Genomic DNA, 21,644 nt, shown 5'->3' with positions numbered 1-21,644 from the left:
AAATAGAACTACCTTACAACCCAGCAAGTGCATACTGGATATTTACCCAAAGGATACAAAAATACTGATTTAAATGGATATATGCACCCCAATGATTATGGCATTATCAACAATTGCCAAATTATGGAAAGAGTCCAAATGCCCATTGATGAATAAACGAGGTGGTGTATATACTTACAATGGAATATTCTCAGCCATCAAAAAGAATGAAATCTTACCATTTGCAACAATGTGCGTGGAGCTACAGAGTATTGTGCTAAGCAAAATAAGTCAGAGAAAGACAAATACAATATGATTTCATTCATATATGGAATTTAAGAAACAAAACAGATGAACATGGATAAAAAAAACCCCAAAGAGGCAAACCAGAAAACTGAGGGTTACTGGAGGAGAGATAGGCGGTGGGATGGGTTAAATGGGTCATGAGTATTAAAGAGGGCACTTCTGATGAGCACTGGGTGTTGCATGTATGTGATGAATCACTAAATTCTAAACCTGAAACTAACAGTACACTACAGGTTAACTAACTGGAGTTTAAATAAAAACTTGGGGAACAAAAGTAATATATACAGATAGTAAAAGAAAAATTCAAACACTACAAACAGGTATGTATTCATCACTTGTTTATAGAAGTTGGCTGAAGTAATAAAAGTAGTAGTTAACCTTGTGGGTCATTTGGCCCATATCCTTATCAGCTAAAGTGGTAGCTTTCAAAGAACTTTCCACTTTAGCATGGATTAGAAAAGAGAAAGGTAGATGACCTTTGTTGAAAAGGAGTTGGGAAAAAAAAGCTGGAGTTGGAAAAAAGTTCTAAAAGAAGAGATAAGAGGTCCAAAATCCAACCTAACCTGCTTATGTGATCGAACTGCTCATTACTAAAATCAAACTTGTATATTCCCTATAAGCCAACCCTCCTATAGTATGTGGACAAAAATTCTTTCAAAATAACCGTGATAATCCCAAATTCCCTAAAAAATGAAACTGAAGCCTCTTGACGTCATTCTGTTTATGCTGTGTATTAGCTTTAAACTCTGCAGTACTAAATAGCCAGTGATTAAAGAAGTATAGAGTACACTTCATTATGTAATTCACATCGTTGAAGCAGCCCTGGAAGAATGAAGGTGGGGAAGGGGGAAAAGGCCAGAGGCTATAAAAAGAAATCTTTATAGAAGATTAGACCGCAGGTGTGAGTGGGTGGATAAAGGCTAAGAGAAAGGCTAGCTGAGGGTGGAGCGAGGCCCACCTCTTCCTTGAGAGAAGTCTGAATGAAGGAAAAAATAATATTTTAGAAAGATACGTATTTGTTCAGCTTGTGTATTTAAGGGAAAAGGTAAAGTGGGAACCAGAGCCCTGCAAGGGTTTAAGAAGAAACATTTTAAAGTGGCACAATGGACCCTCTGGGGATGATGGAAAAGTTCTAATTCTTGATTTTGGTGGTAGTTACATGACTGGATCCATTTGCCAAAACTCTTAACACGGAACAAGGGTATCATTTATTATATGTTAATTACCTCAATAAACCTGACATTCAAAGATAAAAGCCATTAACAGCTAACATGCTGATTAATCTATAAGGTTTGTTAATCAAAATTACAAAAAAAAAAAACAAAACAACACAGAATAAGCACCTAATTTTAATCTATTTGGGTTATGTTTTACAATGTTGAAAACTCTAAACAAATTGTTTCAGGTACTTGGTGAAGCATGGTTTTTAAAATCTGTTCCAATTTCCCACCATTAAGGTCTCTCTTAAATGGAAACTGCAGTTTCTGACATCTCGGCCAGTGAGCAGGTGCCAAAATGGCAGGTAAAGAGACTCAGCTCTAGACTTGGAAAAGTAGCCTTATCCACCATATGCTCCACAACCAGCAAACAAGCTACATGCTATAAGCCTATTATTTTTATACTACCACTATTCTCAAAGCCTTTCTCTTTATTTTTCCTCCCATATTCAGAGAAGTCTTGTCTCAAATTCACTCCAGGAGATCACCTTAACACCACGATGTCTTTCCTAAGCCCCCATGGGAGTTAGATGCTTCCACAGCATCCTATGGACTGCTTATTGCAGTCTTCCGTAGTTAGCCATTTCTGGGTCCATCTCCTCCACAAACTTGAGGCCAAAATGCCGGAGGGAAGAATACTTATTTTTGTAGCCCCAACCAGTGACTGGCAGAGAGGAGGCCAATAAGAGTTTCTTGAATGAGATTCAAGAGAGTAGTTCCGCATTAAAAAGGGAGAGAGAGAAAGAGAAAGAGAACCTTTCATTAACCTTTACAGGTAATGAACCTCTTTGAGAATCTGATGAAAGGAAATCTAACCTGAAAAATGTATATTTATACACAGTTTTACTTGTAGTTTCAAGAAATCTATGAAGGGCCTCCAATCCCTAAAAAGACCTCCCAGGTTGAGATGCCTGGTATAGACCTTCCAGTCTCATCTTGACTACACAATGGGACAAGCACAGAGTCTGCTGTTCACATCTCATCTAAAATAAAGAAAAGGAATTAGAATTGACCCTTAAACAATGTGAGAGGTTGGAGCAACAACCCCCCACGCAGTCAAAATCTACATATTAACTTCTGACTTTCCCAAAACTTAACTACTAATAGCCTAGTCTTAAATGGAAGCCTTACCAATAATGTAAACAGTAGATTAACATATATTTTGTATATGTAATATATACTGTATTCTATCAAGAAAGTAAGTTAGAGAAAAGAAAACCATAAGGAAGAGAAAATATATTTACAGTATTATAAAAAAACCTCATGTATATCTGGATCCACACAGTTCAAACTCATGTTGTTCAAGGGTCAACTGTAGTAAAATATCCCCAAGGAATTACAGGGCAGAAAGGATCATAGGTATGTTTGAGCCATCCATCTTGTTTTATATAAAAATTCTCCCAGAACCAATCTTGTAGGTTCAGGGCTATCACATAGTAAATAAGCATAAATTCCCTTATAGTTACACCACAGTTGAAGATGTAAGATGGAGAACCTCGCAGATCTATTTTTCTTATCTGATTATAAGACATAAAATGTCTACATAAAAGATAAATTTGGAGATTGTAATAAATAAAATTATCCATATTAGGTCTTGAAAAGCATGAGCCACGGTCCAAAAAGAATCTCTGTGGATAGGGATTGGGCAGGGGGCAACGGCATGTTCAAGGAGTGCTACTACCATCTATACCTATGTTATGATTTTCCCAAGGAACTCAGGTCTGTGGGAGTGGATTGCCCTCTGCTCTAGACACAAGGGTAGTAGTTAGAGACCCTGGTCCAACACTATTACCTCAAGTCTCTCAAAGCCAATCATGGAACTGACATTAAAGTGGCCACATATTTACCATTACTATTTCTGTAGAGAAACAAATTAAGTAACCAAAATGGAATTAAGGATCACAGGCCCAAGATCAGCCTCCTTAGTCCCATCCCCTTCCGGAAATAAAGGGCCCTGTATATAAAGGCACGTGAAGGAAGACAGTTCTGGGAAAAAATTAAAGACTGTTAATTTCATCGTGGAATCAAAAGGTAGAGAATTAGAGCTTTGGCAATATTTGTTAAATTAGTATAAATATATTTGCTTAGATTAGTAGTTCTATATATTATCATTTTAAAACTTTACATCAAGGAAAAGATGAGACTCTTTGGTAGCCAGCCAGCTATATCCTCACAGCCAGTTTCTTAAATGTCACTATTTCCTTTTGTGTGGAATGCTTTTTTATTTAGTTATTTTGAGAGAGAGAGAGAGAGAGAGGAAGCCAATAAGAGTTTCTTTATGAGATTCAAGCATGAGTGAGCATGAGTGGAGGGAGGGAGAGAGAAGAGAAAGAATCCCAAGCAGGCTCTGTGCTGTCAGCACGAGCCCCATGCAGGGAGCCCCATGAAGGGATCACTCTCAGGAACACCATGAAATCACAATCTGAGCCAAAATCAAGAGTTAGATGCTTAACCAACTGAACCACCCAGGCATTCTGGCTTTTGTGTAGCACGTTTGCATTCAAGATCTTTTTTATCTATGTACACACCCAAAACAAATCTCTAATGGCTATACCATTAGCTGATTGAAGTTGGAAAATTTTCACCCAACAGGGGATGCTCAAAGCAAACCATCCTGTGTCACATCATGTCAAACCCTTGACCAAACTGCCTCTAGTGAGTCTTTCAAAAAAAAAAATATGTGCAAACATTAGTTGCACAATAGACTATGATTCATCTTAAAAAAAAACAACAACTGTATTTTTACTCTGCACACATACACTAACTTTCTCAGAATGGCTTACCATTTAAACACACACATTTTAGGGGCGCCTGGGTGGCTCAGTCGGTTAAGCGTCCGCCTTCGGCTCAGGTCACGATCTCACGGTCTGTGAGTTCGAGCCCCGCATCGGGCTCTGGGCTGATGGCCCAGAGCCTGGAGCCTGCTTCCGATTCTGTGTCTCCCTCTCTCTCTGCCCCTCCCCTGTTCATGCTCTGTCTCTCTCTGTCTCAAAAATAAATAAACGTTAAAAAAAAAAAAATTAAAAAAAATAAACACACATTTTAATGTTTTGTACTGACAGACTAAGAAAAACTCTCAATTATTTTATGGGGCAAAACAAAAAATCTGAAGCTAAAATATCACATTATATGATATTCTTCATGCCAATTCTCTGCATTAAAAAAAAAAAAAAAAAAAGAGTTGACCCTATATAAATCTTCCCCATTCACAAATACATACTCACCCTTTGGGGAACATAGAGACAAGAACAAGGACAATCAAATCAAGACCTTGGTTCCTCTAAATGAAAAAGCCTTTTTTAGAGAACATTTTCACATAAATGAGAATGCACCTTAAACAGGTTTTAAATTAGAGCTCAAAACAATCTGTCAGCTACAGTACTACCTTCTTGAGCAGACTCTGTATCTCCTTGTTTCTTTTATCTAATTCCCATCCCTCTACATCCAAAATATAAACTTAAACATTAAGTTTGTTCAGGAACAAGTCACTAACAGCCTCTCTAGAAAAGAACAAAATGGTCAAATGAAGTTGTACATGCTGACTGGTCCTTCCTTGCTCTAATCCAAAACATGTACTTTAATACAGTTTTTTAAAATTTATTAACGTAGCTAAATATCAAGACATACCTCGATTACAACATTTATGTAGTTAACTTTCACAAAATTGGAACATAGCATTATCCATACCATAACTCCATAAATTGAGTTTTTTTGTTTTAGCCAGAATTCAATAAAATATGGACTCAATAGGCTTTTCGAACAACATGTATATTCAGAACAAACTCATGGTTACCAGAGGGGAAGGGGGATTGGCAAATTGGGGGAAAGGGAATGGGAAATACAGTCTTCCAGATATAGAGTAAGTTACAGGAATAAAAGGTATGTACAGCACAGGGAGTATATGCAATGCTATTGTAATAGTGCTGTATGGGGACAGATGGTAACACTTGTAGTGAGCAAAGCATAATGTATAAAATTATCAAGAATCATTATATTATACACCTGAAACTAATGTAACATTATGTGTCAACTACACTTAGACAACAACAAATTTTTTTACAAATGTATATGCTTACTGACAGAGGACAGAGTTAAGATGAAGTATTCAACACAAGAGTAAAACATAAAATTTCAATGCCTATAAGTATATCCTTCAATCTAGTATTTATACAAATATTTTTATTTAAAAAGTAATCATCTGAATGAAAAAGGCATTTAAATTCAGTTTTCTGAGGGCCAAAGAAGAAAAAAGTATACTAAAATGGGGTCAGCAAAATTTTTCCATAAAGGGCCAAGAAGAAAATATGTTAGGTTGGGTAGGCTACGTGGTCTCAGTTCTAACTATTCAACTCTGCCATTGTCTCATGACAGTAGCTACAGGCTGTGTTCCAATAAAACTTTATTTATAAAACAAGGTGGCCAACTGGTAGTCTGCCAACTCCTATACAAAAACAGATATTCTATCATGACAATGTTTATGTGCACAGCTTTGATGCAAGGCTGATGTGAGACATGTTACTCTAAATGACTATCCTCCCACAATAATTTCTTTTTGGTTAGGAGGCTAAAGTATCACCTGCATTTAAAAAACAGAAACCAGAGATGCCTGCGTGCTCAGTTGGTTAAGTATTCCACTCTTGATTTCAGCTCAGGCCATGATCTCAGTTTGTGGGATCGAGCCCCATATCAGGCTCCAGGCCAACAGCATGGAGCCTTCTTGGGATTCTCTCTCCCCCCCATTCTCTGCCCCTGCCCCGCTCCTTCCCCCCTCCAATAAATAAACTTAAAAAATCTAAAAAACAAAAACCTATGTGTGCTAAAAAAAGTTATGATTTGAGAGAAAAACTGATCTCTGTATAATCTCTATGACAAGAGACAGAAAATCTACAGGAAAGCGGGGAGGGAGGAAGGGAGCTGGAAGAATGTAGAGAAGCAAGGTGAACAATATTGTCCCATAATCTGTATTCTCATAATTATTTGCAAAAGTTGTTAACATTCAGAGTGTAACATTTGTGGCCTCAAGAAGCTCAGGACATAAAAGAACAAACTTATCTTTTGCCTCTGTACTCTGAAACCTTCAACATTAAGGGCAGATGGGATTATAACCATATATTTTAAAAGATGCTCAAAACCTAGGCTTCAACATTTTTAATGAAGACTTACACTTTTATAAACAGAAAAGACTTCACAAAATAAAATTCTATCCAGAATTCTATTTTTTGTATTCTTTTTCTGTATCAACTCTGCATTCCTATCAGTAACTATGGCTTACTATGGGCACACAGCCTCTTGAAAGTATTTGTCAGAACCTTGTTGGGGATGGTAGTTCTGAACTGGAAAAATCCTTAGATGGTTCTGATTCCTCCCTCCCTTCCTTCCCCACCCTGCAATCCATATTCTAAGAAACCCTTCTTTATAGCACAATCGTCTCTCAAAATACACAAAGGCAGATTTCTCACTGACAAAGCAGAATCCTGAACCTTAAAATATACTAAAAGTAATGAATCTGTGTGCCTTCCTACACGGTAGGCTCTATCATCAAAAGGTTAAGTTTGTGTAGAAAAAAAAAAGTCCATGTATGCAAGCAAGAATTAACTACACCTTTATGCCCAGGTCCAGGTCCATGATTAACTAGAAAAATGAATTTACTTCAATAAGGAATAAACTTCTAGGCAAAATTATAGTTACTTAAACTTTAACAAGTTTAAGAACTGAAAAGCATGTTCCACATTCTGGAAATAAAAGCACTCCTAACCAGGAACTATATTTAAGATTTTCTCAAGAAAAAATCCAAGGGACTCCATTAGCTTAAGTCACCATAGATGGTATATAAATGTATGTGTCCAGTTATGTTCCCATAAAACTTTACAAACATAGTCAGTATAGAACTTTGCCTTCAGGCAGAACTTTGCCAAAACCCTGCTCGAAACAGCCTTGTTTTAAAACCAGTATTAATTAGATACTAGAAGACTGCAGAATTCAAGAGCTAAACTATCTACATACAATTGCTCCGCTCTATCAAGTTTCTTCTACCTGCCATGAAAAGTGCTACAAACAGTGAGATGTCAAAACTGCTGACAGGAAAGGGAAGAAAGGTCAATATGTTAACAAAACCTATTTCCGAGACAATCAACTGCATTTAGATCATTCATTCAACAAACATTTGTTTAGGACACATGGTTCCCTGGCCTTCAAGGTCTCTCAGGAAGACAACACATGCATACACAACTACTACTCATGCAGGCTAAGTGCTACATGATGGTAGAAGTAACTACTAGTATCTGAAAAATGCTTCATGGTTTAACATGTTTCCATATATGCTTCTTAATGAAGCCTCATAGCCCTGTAAAGTACTTAAGTCACTTGGTATTATTCTCATTTTACATAAACCTCCTAAGTAGTAAAACTAGGATTTGTACCTCTGACACTACTGCACTACACTTCTTCAGAGCAGCTTTATGCTAGGGGTCAATGACAGAGGTGGAGGCATTTGGACTGAGCCTCAAAGAATGAGCAGGATTTTGACAGGTGAAGAGACCAAAGTATTCCAAAGAAATGATATACACAGAAGTCTAGAAGCAGGGAAATACAACATGTGAAAAACAGGCAAGGGAAATATGGCTAAAGACAGGTTGAAAGCATGAGGAGAGCTTTAAGTAGGTGATTTAGCATCTGTACAAGACACTATAGGCTATCAGAAATCGGATGGTTTGGGAGAGAGAAGGAAGAAAAGAACATAAATGAAGCTCTTACTATGTGTTTGGTACTTTGCAAAAGAATTGCCTCATATGCAGGGATTTTTAAGTTATGAGGTAGTGTTATAGGGAGATTAGACTTTCCTAAATCCTCTGCAGGACTGAAAAGATGGGACTAACAGAGGGGAAAGCAGTAGGTTATCTCTGTAGTTTTGGCATGAGGAACAGAGAATGTAAAGTGACGGTTCTTACAGGTCCCCCACAGTACCTCACCCCCAAATTTAAACCCAGGTCTTGAATTACCTTAAATTTTCCTACATTTTATCTAAAACTTACCGAATCTTCTGGAGGTCTCTGGATTTTCCCCCAATCCACAGAAGGTCCCTTTTCTTGCAAAAATCGATGGAATAGCTTCCGAAATCCATCAAGGTCTTTTTTAGTGTGCTATGAAAACAGAAGTTCTTGTTACAATGAGCAGAATGCTTAATTTTAATATAGATATGTATTATACATTTAAAACACCTTTCAATTAAATTATTACACTATTAGAACATGGAGTACAGCAGAGACTTTTTTATGCCAACTTAAAAGTGAAGGGGAAGAAAAGCTAATAGGAACCACACTTAAAGGAATACAAGCAAATAATCCCCAAATCTTCCAGCAGTTATCATGTAAACTCAACACCATTTGGTCCATGGGAATTTCAATTGGTTCTCTACATATATTTGCCAGTACTTTTTTTCTACTTCTTTTAAGTGAAAATTCACTTTCACTGAAAGAAAAAGTAACAAAACACAGTTAACCTCAAAACATTAAGTATGAACTGAAATTTGAAAATGAAAAGGATGATCTATTGATTTATAAACAGAAAAGTAAAAATACCTGTCTACACTGGGAAATCTCTACACAGCTGACAAAGTAGCATGGTTCTATTAGAACTGGCTCTCTGGAAAAAGGTATGCAGGTTGTATGGTTGATAATTCTGAGTACTGTTACCCTTTTACCCAACGATACTAGAACACAAAAAAAATAATTTTTTGTTCTGATTCTTTAGACTTTAGAAACTTCCTGGAATTAAAAAAAAAGACAATGGTTTAACAATGGGAAAATGTTGAAAATCCTTAATTGTTAAGCAATCCTACTTTTTTTAATGCTATTATATTTTGTGCTTATTTCAGGCTGGATGATCAACAGCAGCAATAACAACTCAGCATGTAGATGGATGGAAGCAAGAAACACTGCAGAGTCCTTACCTCAAACTCATGTGATGGCGCTGTGGTAAGTATTTTTTCCAGTTCCTTCTTCACAGATAATTCTAGCTCTTGTCGAATGACTTCTTGGAACTGAGAAGCACCATCCTGAGACATGGCTTTGCTAAGATCTTAAAAATATAAAATCGCCAACAGAAAAAAAATCAGACAGCCATTCAAATAGCTGGTAAGCTATAACTGATTTATTTCTAGTTTATCAGAACATGAAAAGGGTTCACTCCTTTAGTCCCATTATCCTCTCGAAGGATATCAGTAGTGTCAACTAATTAGAGCTATATAATCACATGGCCTCAAATTTGTTACATCTACCTGCATTACTAGTATATCTGAGACACTAATAAATGCTTTTGGGAAGATGGGGCAGGTGGGAATAAAAGGATTAATCTTCATTTGGGCATTTAGTTCTATCTCTACTAATGTTTCCCTCTTAGCCATCAAAACTGGAGAAAAATGAGAGGTGGAATAATGTTAATAAAGGTATGTTTTATGGTACATGCTCTTATGGAACTGCTGCCAGATAAAAGAATGGAAAGGGCTTAGCAATTTCACAGAAACAAAACAAAACAAAACAAAACAAAACAAAAAAACAAAAACCGTTCCCTTCCAGGCCAGATGAAAAAAATTAAGGAATTCTTTCCATTTTAGAAGTGAAGCCCTCCAGTTTCACATTCCTTATTAAAGAAAAACCCATTGAGAGATACTGGCAATTCCCAGGTGCCTCTATGTGTCTGGCATCAAAATTTTCACTTAAAAGGAGAACACAGGGCTCCCTGCCCACTTATTGCCCTCAGTTTTAGCCTAGACTCTTCAGTGCTTGTCTGTGTCAGACAATACTATCAGGGCTTTTGGCATAGTTGGTCATCTCTGGCCACAGACGGATCTCACTACAGGTAACTCACTAAAGGCAACAGAAATGCCTGATGGACGTAAACAAGTAAAAACAGAAAAATATGCAACAAGAAAACATCCCAAGCCTAAGCACCTTGGGAGAAATATGCCAACACAAGTTGTTTTACATGCTCAGCTATCTAATTATCTTGTCTTTTACTTATGAAATAAGGAACAGTCAGACTACTGTTCACATCACCTTTTCTCTTCAATATGTAACTCAAACTTACTTTATAAATGTAGTTTTGAAGCTTATGTTCAAACATTTTGTTTGATAACTAGTTCTACAAATGGTGATTAATTTACCAGAATCATTTCAGTGAAACTAAAAATACTCACACACACCATAAATTCTTTTATTTGTTATCTGGGCAGAAGAAAACATTTATTCATACAGAATTAAAGCCAACATAACAAAAAGATACTTGTGAGAGCAGAAATTAGTAAATTATGTAACTCCTGAAGCAATTTATTTAATGTAGACAGCTTCTCCTCCTAAATACCTACAAATGTTAACAAATGAGATATTTAACATTGCTCTTCAAAAACCCTTTAAAATACATTTCCTGTAATATTAAAATCCAAGGGAGGGGAAAAACAAGGAAATTAGGTGAGAACACACAATCTAATCCTAAAATAGCTGTTTTCTAACTGTGCCTTTTTTTTTTTTTTTGAGAGAGAGACAGAGAATGAGCAGGGGAGAGGCAGTGAGAGAGGGAGACAGAGAATCCCAACCAGGCTCCCTGCTGTCAGTGCAGAGCCCCCGACGCCCATGAACTGCAAGATCATGACCTGAGTCAAAATCAAGAAGTCAGACGCTTAACCAACCGAGCCACCCCGGCACTCCTAACTGTGCTCTTTTCCTAGGCATAAACCACAACACAACTAAGTTTATGGACTCCAGTAAAACTTTAAAGTGACCCAAATAGTGGTTCATAAATAACTTCTTTGTGAGCTAAGAAACACACATGTGTATTTCATAATCAACCTAAATGTATGTTTCCACTAGTAAGTAGCAACTTGATTATCATCTGTTCACAACTCCTAACAATGGATGAGTAGGTTTACATAACTATGATAGGTAACTAAAAAACTCCTGTAGAACATTTTAAACTAGAGTTAGTGTGACATCAACTATACACATTCACCTCTTGGTTGACTTAATTGCAATTTAAAATTTATCACAGGTTAAGTATCCCCCAACCCTGCTTCCCCAGCAGTTAAATGAGTTATCCAAGGTTACAGAACCAGCTAATTGCTGGAGCTCAGAAGCAGTATACCTGGGGTATCTCTCCCACAATCTTTAAGCCAACTCCCATGTTAATGTTTAAGAAATAATTTGCAAGAAAATTCTACTAAACATAAGCATAAAACCTCTAAATTAAGGAACACATGAATTCTTTGATTCTGTGTCACTGATGGATTAAAATAGATCAAGAAATTTATAAGGATTTTTAAAATAAGGTTTTTTTGTTGGACTCAAAGACAGCTAACAATAGACTTGCTGCTTTGTTGATGAAGTTATATCCTGAAAGCCAGTATTCAGTCATATTCCTAAAAAATTAGTGATGGAAACATTTAACCTATATTCCAGGCAAATGCCAAAATGAGATAATTATAAGTGTAACTGTAAAGTTCAAAAATAATTATTAATAGCTGTTTGAGATTTGTCTACATGAGAACAGGAAAACCAAACAAAACACCAAACAAAAAACCCCACCAAACTTTGGAGACTCCCTCTACAGAACAACGGCCTATCAATCTACATGATTTAAGGCCAAAACACACAGAACCCATGTCACTATCCTCCCTATGAAGCCAACGTAAGAAAGGTTGGCTGAAAGACATTTAATAGTACATGTGATCTTTGCCAGGTGCAGCAGGTCCAAACTTAAGATAGGATTCAAAAAAAAAAAAAAACAACCCAGATTCAAACTCAAATTGTAACAAATGTCTGTAAGAGTTATTCCTCCCTATTCTTCCATTTCTTTGATATAGCACCAAACACAAAGAACAATTTGTATTCCCTCCAGTCACTCTACAGATATGAACAGCTTACACAACAAAAGAATATTCTAAGGAGCCTATCACCTCTTCCACCCTGTTTCACTGCTGTTTCCAACACCATCCTCTGGGCAGTGCTACTACTGAAGTTTTGTTTTTTAGTGACTAAAGAATAAAGAAGGACTTGGGAATGCAAGCTGGTGCAGCCACTCTGGAAAACAGTATGGAGGTTCCTCAAAAAACTAAAAATAGAACTACCCTACGACCCACTAATTGCACTACTAGGCATTTACCCACGGGATACAGGTGTGCTATTTCGAAGGGACACATGCACCCCCATGTTTATAGCAGCACTATCAACAATAGCCAAAGTATGGAAAGAACCCAAATGTCCATTGATGGATGAATGGATAAAGAAGATGTGGTATATATACAATGGAGTATTACTCGGCAATCAAAAAGAATGAAATCTTGCCATTTGCAACTACGTGGATAGAACTGGAGGGTACGATGCTAAGTGAAATTAGTCAGAGAAAGACAAAAATCATATGACTTCACTCATATGAGGACTTCAAGAGACAAAACAGATGAACATAAGGGAAGGGAAACAAAAATAATATAAAAACAGGGATGGGGACAAAACAGAAGAGACTCATAAATAGGGAGAACAAACTGAGGGTTACTGGAGGGGTTGTGGGAGGGGGGAAGGGCTAAATGGTAAGGGGCACTAAGGAATCTACTCCTGAAATCACTGTTGCACGATATGCTAATTTGGATGTAAATTAAAAAATAATAATAGGGGCGCCTGGATGGCTCAGTCGGGTAAGCGTCTGACTTCGGCTCAGGTCGTGATCTCATGGTTCATGGGTTCAAGCCCCGTGTCAGGCTCTGTGCTGACAGCTCAGAACCTGGAGCTGCTTCAGATTCTGTGTGTATGTCTCTCTCTCTGCCCCTCCCCTTCTTGCACTCTGTCTCTCTCTCTCAAAAATAAATAAACATTAAAATAAATAAATTAAAAAAAATAGAAAAAGAATAAAGAAGGACTTTTAAGGATTAAAGAATATGCAAAAATAAGGACGCATGCTTAATCAAGAAGAGTATTTACCTTAAAGACATGACACAGATCGGGAGACACATAGCTAGAAACCATTTCTCTTTGCAGTGACTTCCTTATCTATCCTGAATTTTTTAAGAAACGTCTGGAATTTGGGGTAGGAAAAGAAGTACAGACCTTAAAAGCTTTCTTGGACTTAACATTCTCAGGTTACACTTCCAGCAATGATAGTTGTTATTTCTAATTGAAAGTCAATTAAAGAATCCCCTGAATAATGCAAGATTTCTAACCTCCCAAATGTTTTATCCCTCCTTACTTTCTAGCAATAGAAAATGGATCATCCTCAACGTTAGAGAGTGGATTAGGAATCAAACATTTCATTACGTTGGTGATAAAACATTTTTAGAGAGGAGAGGAAGAATTTAATCTACCCTCAACATTTTACAGATGAGGAAACTGTGGCTGAAATAGTTAAATGAGTTATCCAAGGTTATAGAACCAGCTAATGGTGGAGGTCAGAAGCAAAGCCCCATCCCACCACAATGAGGCAGAACATCCTGCTCATTTTTTCCTCCTACTCTGACTCTCTTTAATCCCTGGCACAAAATTCACAAGTACTCTCCTCCAAAAGCATTTCTATCAGAATGTCTTCTTATACCCAGTGGAACTGACAGGAAACTCATCTCCACATGGGCTTACTAGAATGGTCCTGGTTGATTTAATTATAATTTAGTCAATTTGGGATATAACAGGCAGTAACTATTTTTTTTTAAGAAGTTTTCCTGCCACCTCAATTTCCTAATTCTTCCTTGTTCACAAGAATTAAAATTTCAACATCATGGACTTTCCCCTATCCAACTGGAGCAAGAAAAAAAAAAAAAAAAAAAAAAAAAAAAAAAAAAAAAGGGAGTGGGGGAAGAGGAAAGCAATAGAATCAAGAGGTAGGAGACATTCAATCTAACATTTGTTTTCATTTAAATCAGGTATTTCATTTCATCCATTTCATCAACTAAGAGGTATACATAATACCCTTCCCTGACATCCTGATACTGGCACAAACAAAACAACTTCACGTTCTAAAGGAGAAAGCTAGCTTCACAATGCACAGGCCACGGAAAGGGTATAGAAAGAATACCAAGAGCAACAAAGAGGTTAGGAGCTCTCCCCAGGCCACCTCCCACCCACTACTCATTAGCTCTATCAGTCCCAACCTTCCTTGGAAACTCATATTGAGAGGAACCCAAAGTCAGAGAATTAGAGAGCTCACTTCATCTTTAACCTGGAAATGGCTTGCAATCCAAGTATAGTAGTTCCCCCTCATCTATGGGGGCTGTGTTCCAAGACTCCCAGTGGATGACCTAAAACCACAGATAATACCAAACTCTATATTTACTATGTTTTTTCTTATACATACATAGCTATGATAAAGTTTAATTTACAAATTAGGCACAATAGGAGATTAACAATAAAAAGATAACTATAGTACAATAGTTATGAGAATGCGGTCTCAAAATATTGTAATGTACTCAGCCTTCTTGTGATGCTGTGAGAAAATAAAATGCCTAAATGATGAGATGAAGCGAGGTGAATGATGTAGGCACTGTGATATAGCATTAGGCTACGGCAGGCATGTCTCGTTTTATTGCACTTTGCTCTTCTTGCACTTTGCAGATATTGCATTCGTTTTTGTTCTTCTTTTCCCCCAAAGCTGAAGGTCTGTGAACTGAGCAAGTATATCAGCACCATTTTTACAGCAGCATTTACTCACTTTGTGTCTCTGTGTCACATTTTGGTAATCCTGCAATATTTCAAATTTTTTCATTATTGTTATATTTGTTATGGTGATCCATGACCAGTGATTATGACTCGCTGAAAGCTTAGATGATGATTAGCATTTTTTAGCAATAAAAAATTTTTAATTAAGGTATACACTTAGATATAATGCTATTACATGCTTAATAGCTTATATTATAGTATAAATATAACTTTTAAATGTGCTAGGAAACAAACAAAAAAAACCTCATTTGACTCCCTTTATTGCAATATTTGCTTAATACTGTGGTCTAGAACCAAACCTGAAGTATCCCTGGGATATGGCAGTATTGACCTTCTGACAATATGTCAGTTGGAGGAACATCTGCTTCTAGACCTCAGTTGACTGCACGTGAGTGAGACGGTGGATAATGGGGGCTACTGTCAGTATAGAACTCCCAAGAATGTATTGGCAACTGTAAATATAACCATGGATGAAACTAAAGACATATATTGACTAGATTTATGACCAATTAAAGCTAATCATCCTCTTTTGGGCTCTCATTGCAGTCCTTAAACTCAGTTATTTGTGAGTATTCCTCCTAGAAAATCTTTTCTTGTTTGAATTCCATTACTCAATATTACTCTACATCTTTTCCACCTGTGACAGGCCTCAGTTTCCCTAACTGGCTCTTTCTTCTCCTACTCCCTGGGTTTCCTTAAGATTCTGTCCCCAGACCACTTTTCCCTTCAATAGTACCCTTACCAGTATCCCAGTATCCTTATTGATAACTCCCAAATATGTGCCTCGAATCCTCATCTTTTTTCCTGAGCTCCAGACTCACCTTCCCTACAGCCTTCTAGACCTTTCCCACCTGGATATGAGGGCTGGATACCTCACACTGAACATGTCCAAATTGTCTAAACTAAACTCACCTCCCTGCCCCCTAATATATGAACATTGTCCCACTCAGTCCTAGATGACCTAGAAACCTCACTCACAGAAGGCTCTTCCCTCCTTTCCCCTCACATTACGTCCAATCCAATACTATACACTTCAGTTGCCACAATTCTCCTTCATCGCTTTCCATTCCCACTGCTGCTACCTTAATTTTCCTCTCATTTTCAATCTCCTCGTCATGACAACAACAGTTTTCAAACCAGTCTGCCCATTTGTCACTTTAATCTGGTGGTACCAGGCAGAATGGATTGGTCTCCCTAAGCTGCAACCCCAATCATATCACTTCTCTTCTTCATTGATGAGATTTGCATTTGATGGGAAATAAATACAAATTCCTTAGCCAGACATGTTTTAATAGCCAAGCTGAAGTAACTTTTTGAGTAGACAAAGCTAATGAAAGTGCTAGAGCAGAACATCTAAAGGTTGCAATTTCTTAATTCATTTGTGGTATCTCAATAGAGCTTCTAAAACTTTAATGTGTACACAAATTACCTGAAGGGCTTGTTAAAACAGATTCCTGGGCAAGCTCCTGGGATCCTGACTCTGGCAGTAGGTATGGTGCAGGAAGAATATGCATTTCTAATAAGTGAATGCTACCTGTATTGCTTTGAGTAGCTCTGATATAGATTATACTCCATTTTTCTTAATACATTTGTAGCAGCCATACACATCATTCTTCTCTCCACACCCATGCTATTCTGTCACCAAGGCTGTTCTGTCTGCCCCAAGGCCAGGTGCTTCAGAGACAGCACAGGGCCCAGACTGGTCTAAAGCCTTCCCAGAGATTGGTTTAAGCATGAAACATAATATGATTCTGACCACTGAGCCATAGGGTATAGTTTGCCAAAAGACTTAAGAGAAAGGTGCTCTTCACTGAAAAAAGACACACCTGGAAACAAATAGAAACTTTTCCTCCCCTGTACATATGTGTCCACCACTTACCTCCTGTTTCTTCTGCCATTTAGTGACCTTAAGGGAAGCTGACCCAAGAATGAGAAAGGCTTAAGAAAGCAGAGAAGAGGGGAGCCTGGGTGGCTGAGTCGGCTAACTGTCCGACTCTCGGTTTCAGATCAGGTCATGATCTCACAGTTTCATGAATTTCAGCTTGTATCAGGATCTGCGCTCGTGGCACAAAGCCTGATTGGGATTCTCTCTCTCCCTCTCTCTACCCCTGCCCCACCTGCACTGTCCCTGTCTCTCTCAAAGAAAATAAAATAAAAAACTTAAAATATTAAAAAAAGCAAGCAAGCAGAGAAGGAAGGAAAGATTGATGCAGTCTCTATACTCAATTAGCCAACTCTGGAACATGCTATTTCAGAATTCATGTGATAGAAGTCCCTCATTTTTTTTTTTTTTTAATTTTTTTTTTTTTTCAACGTTTATTTTTGGGACAGAGACAGAGCATGAACGGGGGAGGGGCAGAGAGAGAGGGAGACACAGAATCGGAAACAGGCTCCAGGCTCTGAGCCATCAGCCCAGAGCCTGACGCGGGGCTCGAACTCACGGACCGTGAGATCGTGACCTGGCTGAAGTCGGACGCTTAACCGACTGCGCCACCCAGGTGCCCCAGTCCCTCATTTTTTTAAGACAAAAGTTGGTATTTTCTGCTCCATGAAATTAACAGCAAACTAATTATTATAAGATTGTTCCAAAACATACATCTCAAGTGTCATTCAACATATTTAGAGGAAGGTAGGCAAAAATGAGGAAGAAAAAATTAGAAATTAGTGGCTCAGCATGAATTCCCAAATCATAAAAATCATCATAACCTCCAGGAAACCTCCCTGATACTTAACCCCGCCCCCCAAAGGTTTAATCTCTGCAATTGAGTAGCTTCTGCTATTTTGGGGGTGGCATTCTGTGTTCTTGGTGGTAGCTTCTGAATATTCAAAAAGGCCTTCCTTTCAATAATTCTTTTAATGTGGAGGTTTTAATCACTCCTACCTCTGTATTATATCAAACACTCCTTAAATTTTGATTCTTTGCTTAGATGCCTGTCTGCAACACTTTAAGGGCACTAGCCATATTATGTTATTAAAAACATTTTTTTCCCAACACCTGACTCAGCACCTGACACAGCGCAGGCACCTGACAATGTGTAAATAGAGATCAAAACTTATATTCTCATATTAGTGACCCTGAGCAACCACTAATATATATCATTTGTCAGAGTTCAGTTTAAATGTAATCTCCTCCTAGAAATCTTTCTAAACTAAGCATGGTTACCCACTACATGCTCACATGGTAGATTCTTCTACCTCTCCTTTATACCATCGTGCTTTTTAAAATTTATTCAATGTCTACCTTACCCAACAGGTTATAATCTCTGTAAGAATGTACCATGTCTATTTTGTTCAGGCTGTATTCCATGCTGTTAGTTCAGAGCCCAAGGCAGGGCTCAATCCCACAAATCATGAGGTCATGACCTGGGGCGAAATCAAGAGTCCAACACTTAAGTGACTGAGCCACCTAGACTCCCCTTCACTAACTTTAGAGATTAAATAAAATTGGGCAATATATATATTTAGATTTAGCTTAATGTAGGAAAAATATAACCCATGTCATTCAATCATAAGAAAACTCAATTAGTTGACTTTGCATGATCTTTTAGTATTAAAGTCAATGTTGATATTTCAGATTGCAAACTATAGGACTATTTACATTTACATAGATTTTTAAATGACCCAGTTCTATATACATATGATGCTTAATAAATGCTTTTTGATAAAAAATAAAAGGTACCAGTCTTCTGAGAACTGTTCTAGCACTGAATATGCAGATCTACTTGCTAATCAAGATTTTTGCTAATCATGCACTGCCTACTTAAAAAATTATTTGTAACTATTAGAATTTACACATAAACCAGATTTCTCATTAATAATTGACATTAACTCTGCCCTCATACAAGAGTAGCTCTTAAAATCTTAAGGGAAAAAAATAAAATAGCATTTCTAAAAAGCAGAACTTTCAGAAGAGATGTGTCAACTAGTTAAATAATATCACCTTGCATTAAGTTGAACAGATATAAGAAGGCCATGTCAAGGGGCCTAGAACACTAATTTGCTGAGTGGAGGAAAAAGAAATACAACATCAAATCCTCATCATCAAGCACAAAAAATGATTTGGCAGGCCGGTCCTGTAATTTGATAGATGTGTATTTAGTTAAAACTTCTAAGCTTGTTAAAGCTTTAAGGTCAGTGAGTCCTATTCCCTTATCTTTGAGATGAAACAGGGCCTCAAACATGCTGAGTTGCCTAAGGACACAGTAGCACTGCCAAGCTGGAATTCAAACCCTGGAGCCCTGCTTCTCCTTCCTGGAGGAAAGTCTTCCCTTTCTTGGTTACAGTGCATTTACTTGGTTTGTCATCTCCAGGTGGAAGCCTGAATTAAAACATGCAAAAATCCAACTATGTCTATAACGTGAGGTTATTGGGGGGGGGTTAAAATTATATAACAGAATAAGCATCCTTTTATGCTCTTCACCTTTTCCCTCTATACTGTTTGTTTTCTGGGCAATGAAAAATCAAAGTTTTTTATGCACTCTCTAAATATTTTATTATGAGGCCAAGCATTTTATCATTGGCATAAGTGAATCTAAAACAGTACACAGGACTGTGTTATTCCATTTTCCTGCACTCTTTGGAAGTTTTAAAATTCTAGGAAGGGTTTAAACATAAATGAAACATCACATCATCCTTTGCCAGGACAGCAACTAGAGGAAAGCAAACTCAAAACACCTTGTCTGCAGGCTTTTGTGGCCGAGGAGCAATGGAGCTACTATTAAAGGAAATATCCCCTAGAATAGTATTTTTTACTTTGGTGACTAATAATTTCAAAGTGGACTAAGCATAATGTGACTATTTTATGTACAAGAATACAATGAATATTTTTTAAAAGATACAAGTGAAATCACAGAAAAACAGGGAACTCTCTTGATTTACACAGGAAAAATTAACAAATATCTAGAAATATTTTGGAAAACGAAATATTTTTTTGTTCATGTAAGTTAACTAAGACAACATAGCCAATTTCTCCACGGTTCTCAAAAACAACCCTTAATTGTCAAAATGGTTTGGGGCACAATCAATTTCATTTGGCAATGACTGAGAGAAATAAACAATGGGACTGTTGGCAGAGAAAAAAACTGAGCCTTAAACAATTTCTTTGCAACAAACTAAAGGGGATGCCTGCATCACCAACGGAAAACTGGGGAACAGCTTTCAAATGGAGTATTATCCCCTTTCCCCCACTTAAAGCCCAATTAAACACATAGCTTAATTTTCTTTTGATAGCTCAGCAAGCCAACTTTCAAAGAATTCAGTAAGTTATTCATAGAAAGATACATGCCTGGTAGAAGAATTTTAGAGATCTAAGACACATGGTTTTAATTAATTGTCATTGTGCCTGTAACAATCCATCAAATCACCCAAGATGAAGATGTCCACAATTCAAACACTATTTACACCAAGTTCAAAATTTGATAGTTTATAAAATATAGGCTGTGTCAAAAGGACACCAGTCTTTAGAAAAAGTCAAGCTTCTAAAGAGATTCCAAGCAATCAAAATGGTGGTAAGTGAATCATAATACTTCCTCATTCACTAAATCCCAAACCCTCAGAGGCTCTCCGCCCCCAAATTTTATTCTAATAATTCTGGGATTTTCTCCATTGGCATAAATTCTGGATATCAAGAAAAATCACATTATGGAAAGTTAGTACAGTCAACTCTTAATTACTTGTTTTTTATAGATAATCCACAGTGTAACTTTGAAATATTTGTTTATATTAACTTTTTAAAAATGGATATATCTGACTTTCTAAGAACTCCTAATACCTGCACTTAGGCATAAAAGTTCCAAATACAATTTGGTGGAAAATAAAAAGCTACAGTATATTATTTCTTTTATCGGGAACATTTTCATTATTGGGCCAACTAATGTTATTAAGTGTCCTATTATTAAGTCTCCCATTATTTTAAAGTTACTACAATTCATAAAATTACAACTTTCTACGAAAAAAAAATCACACACACATAGAAGGGTCTCTATGAAGCAATATTACGAGAAAACACCTACTATCCAAAATTAACATTTTAGAGTAATTTCCTTTTAAAGTTATTTTTCAATTTATCTTCAGAATATTAAGATGGCACTTCTGAGAAGTGTACCAGTTAATATTTCTTATTTCTCTAATGTTCCCTATCAATTTCTTTTTTCAGTAGGCTTTCACAAATTAAAACCATCCATCTTACTGGAAGAAAGACCCAGTTATCAAGAACAAAGGGAATTTAACCACAGAGATTACAAAGTCCGTGGTGGAAAACAAAGTTTTTGTCAGCTCAACTCTTTATTCTGAGTTTCTTTTAATTTTCCACTTAGAACTGTGATTCTGAATGTAACTAAGTCCCCCCTCTCTCTAGCAACATAATGAATCCTAAGCCGTATCTTTAAAAAATGAGGAGTGGTCTTTAGTCACTACTTTGTCCCCTCTACTACTGCCTCAAATTCATGTCACAATC

General features: G+C 37.0%; 2 protein-coding genes across 2 annotated transcripts in view; one reads left to right on the top strand and one right to left on the bottom strand.

Annotated features, from left to right (window-relative positions):
* Positions 1-9,475, top strand: part of VPS54 (VPS54 subunit of GARP complex) — a 139,225-nt gene extending 129,750 nt beyond the window's left edge. The window contains exon 23 of the mRNA XM_045446229.1: positions 9,376-9,475. Within this exon, the coding sequence (XP_045302185.1) occupies positions 9,376-9,400 (25 nt within the window). The 3' untranslated portion in view covers positions 9,401-9,475. The remainder of the gene's footprint in view (positions 1-9,375) is intronic.
* The window catches only part of UGP2 (UDP-glucose pyrophosphorylase 2), a 65,558-nt gene that overhangs the window by 39,187 nt on the left and 4,727 nt on the right, over positions 1-21,644 (bottom strand). The window contains exons 2-3 of the mRNA XM_045446231.1: positions 9,451-9,578; positions 8,534-8,641 (exon numbers count right to left, since the gene is read on the bottom strand). Coding sequence (XP_045302187.1) covers positions 8,534-8,641; positions 9,451-9,578 — 236 coding nt within the window. The remainder of the gene's footprint in view (positions 1-8,533; positions 8,642-9,450; positions 9,579-21,644) is intronic.

The sequence above is a fragment of the Leopardus geoffroyi genome, chromosome A3 (assembly GCF_018350155.1).
Source record: "Leopardus geoffroyi isolate Oge1 chromosome A3, O.geoffroyi_Oge1_pat1.0, whole genome shotgun sequence".
Lineage (NCBI taxonomy): Eukaryota > Metazoa > Chordata > Mammalia > Carnivora > Felidae > Leopardus > Leopardus geoffroyi.
The sequence above is the reverse complement of the archived record's forward strand: the minus strand, read 5'-3'. Positions and strand labels throughout refer to the sequence as shown.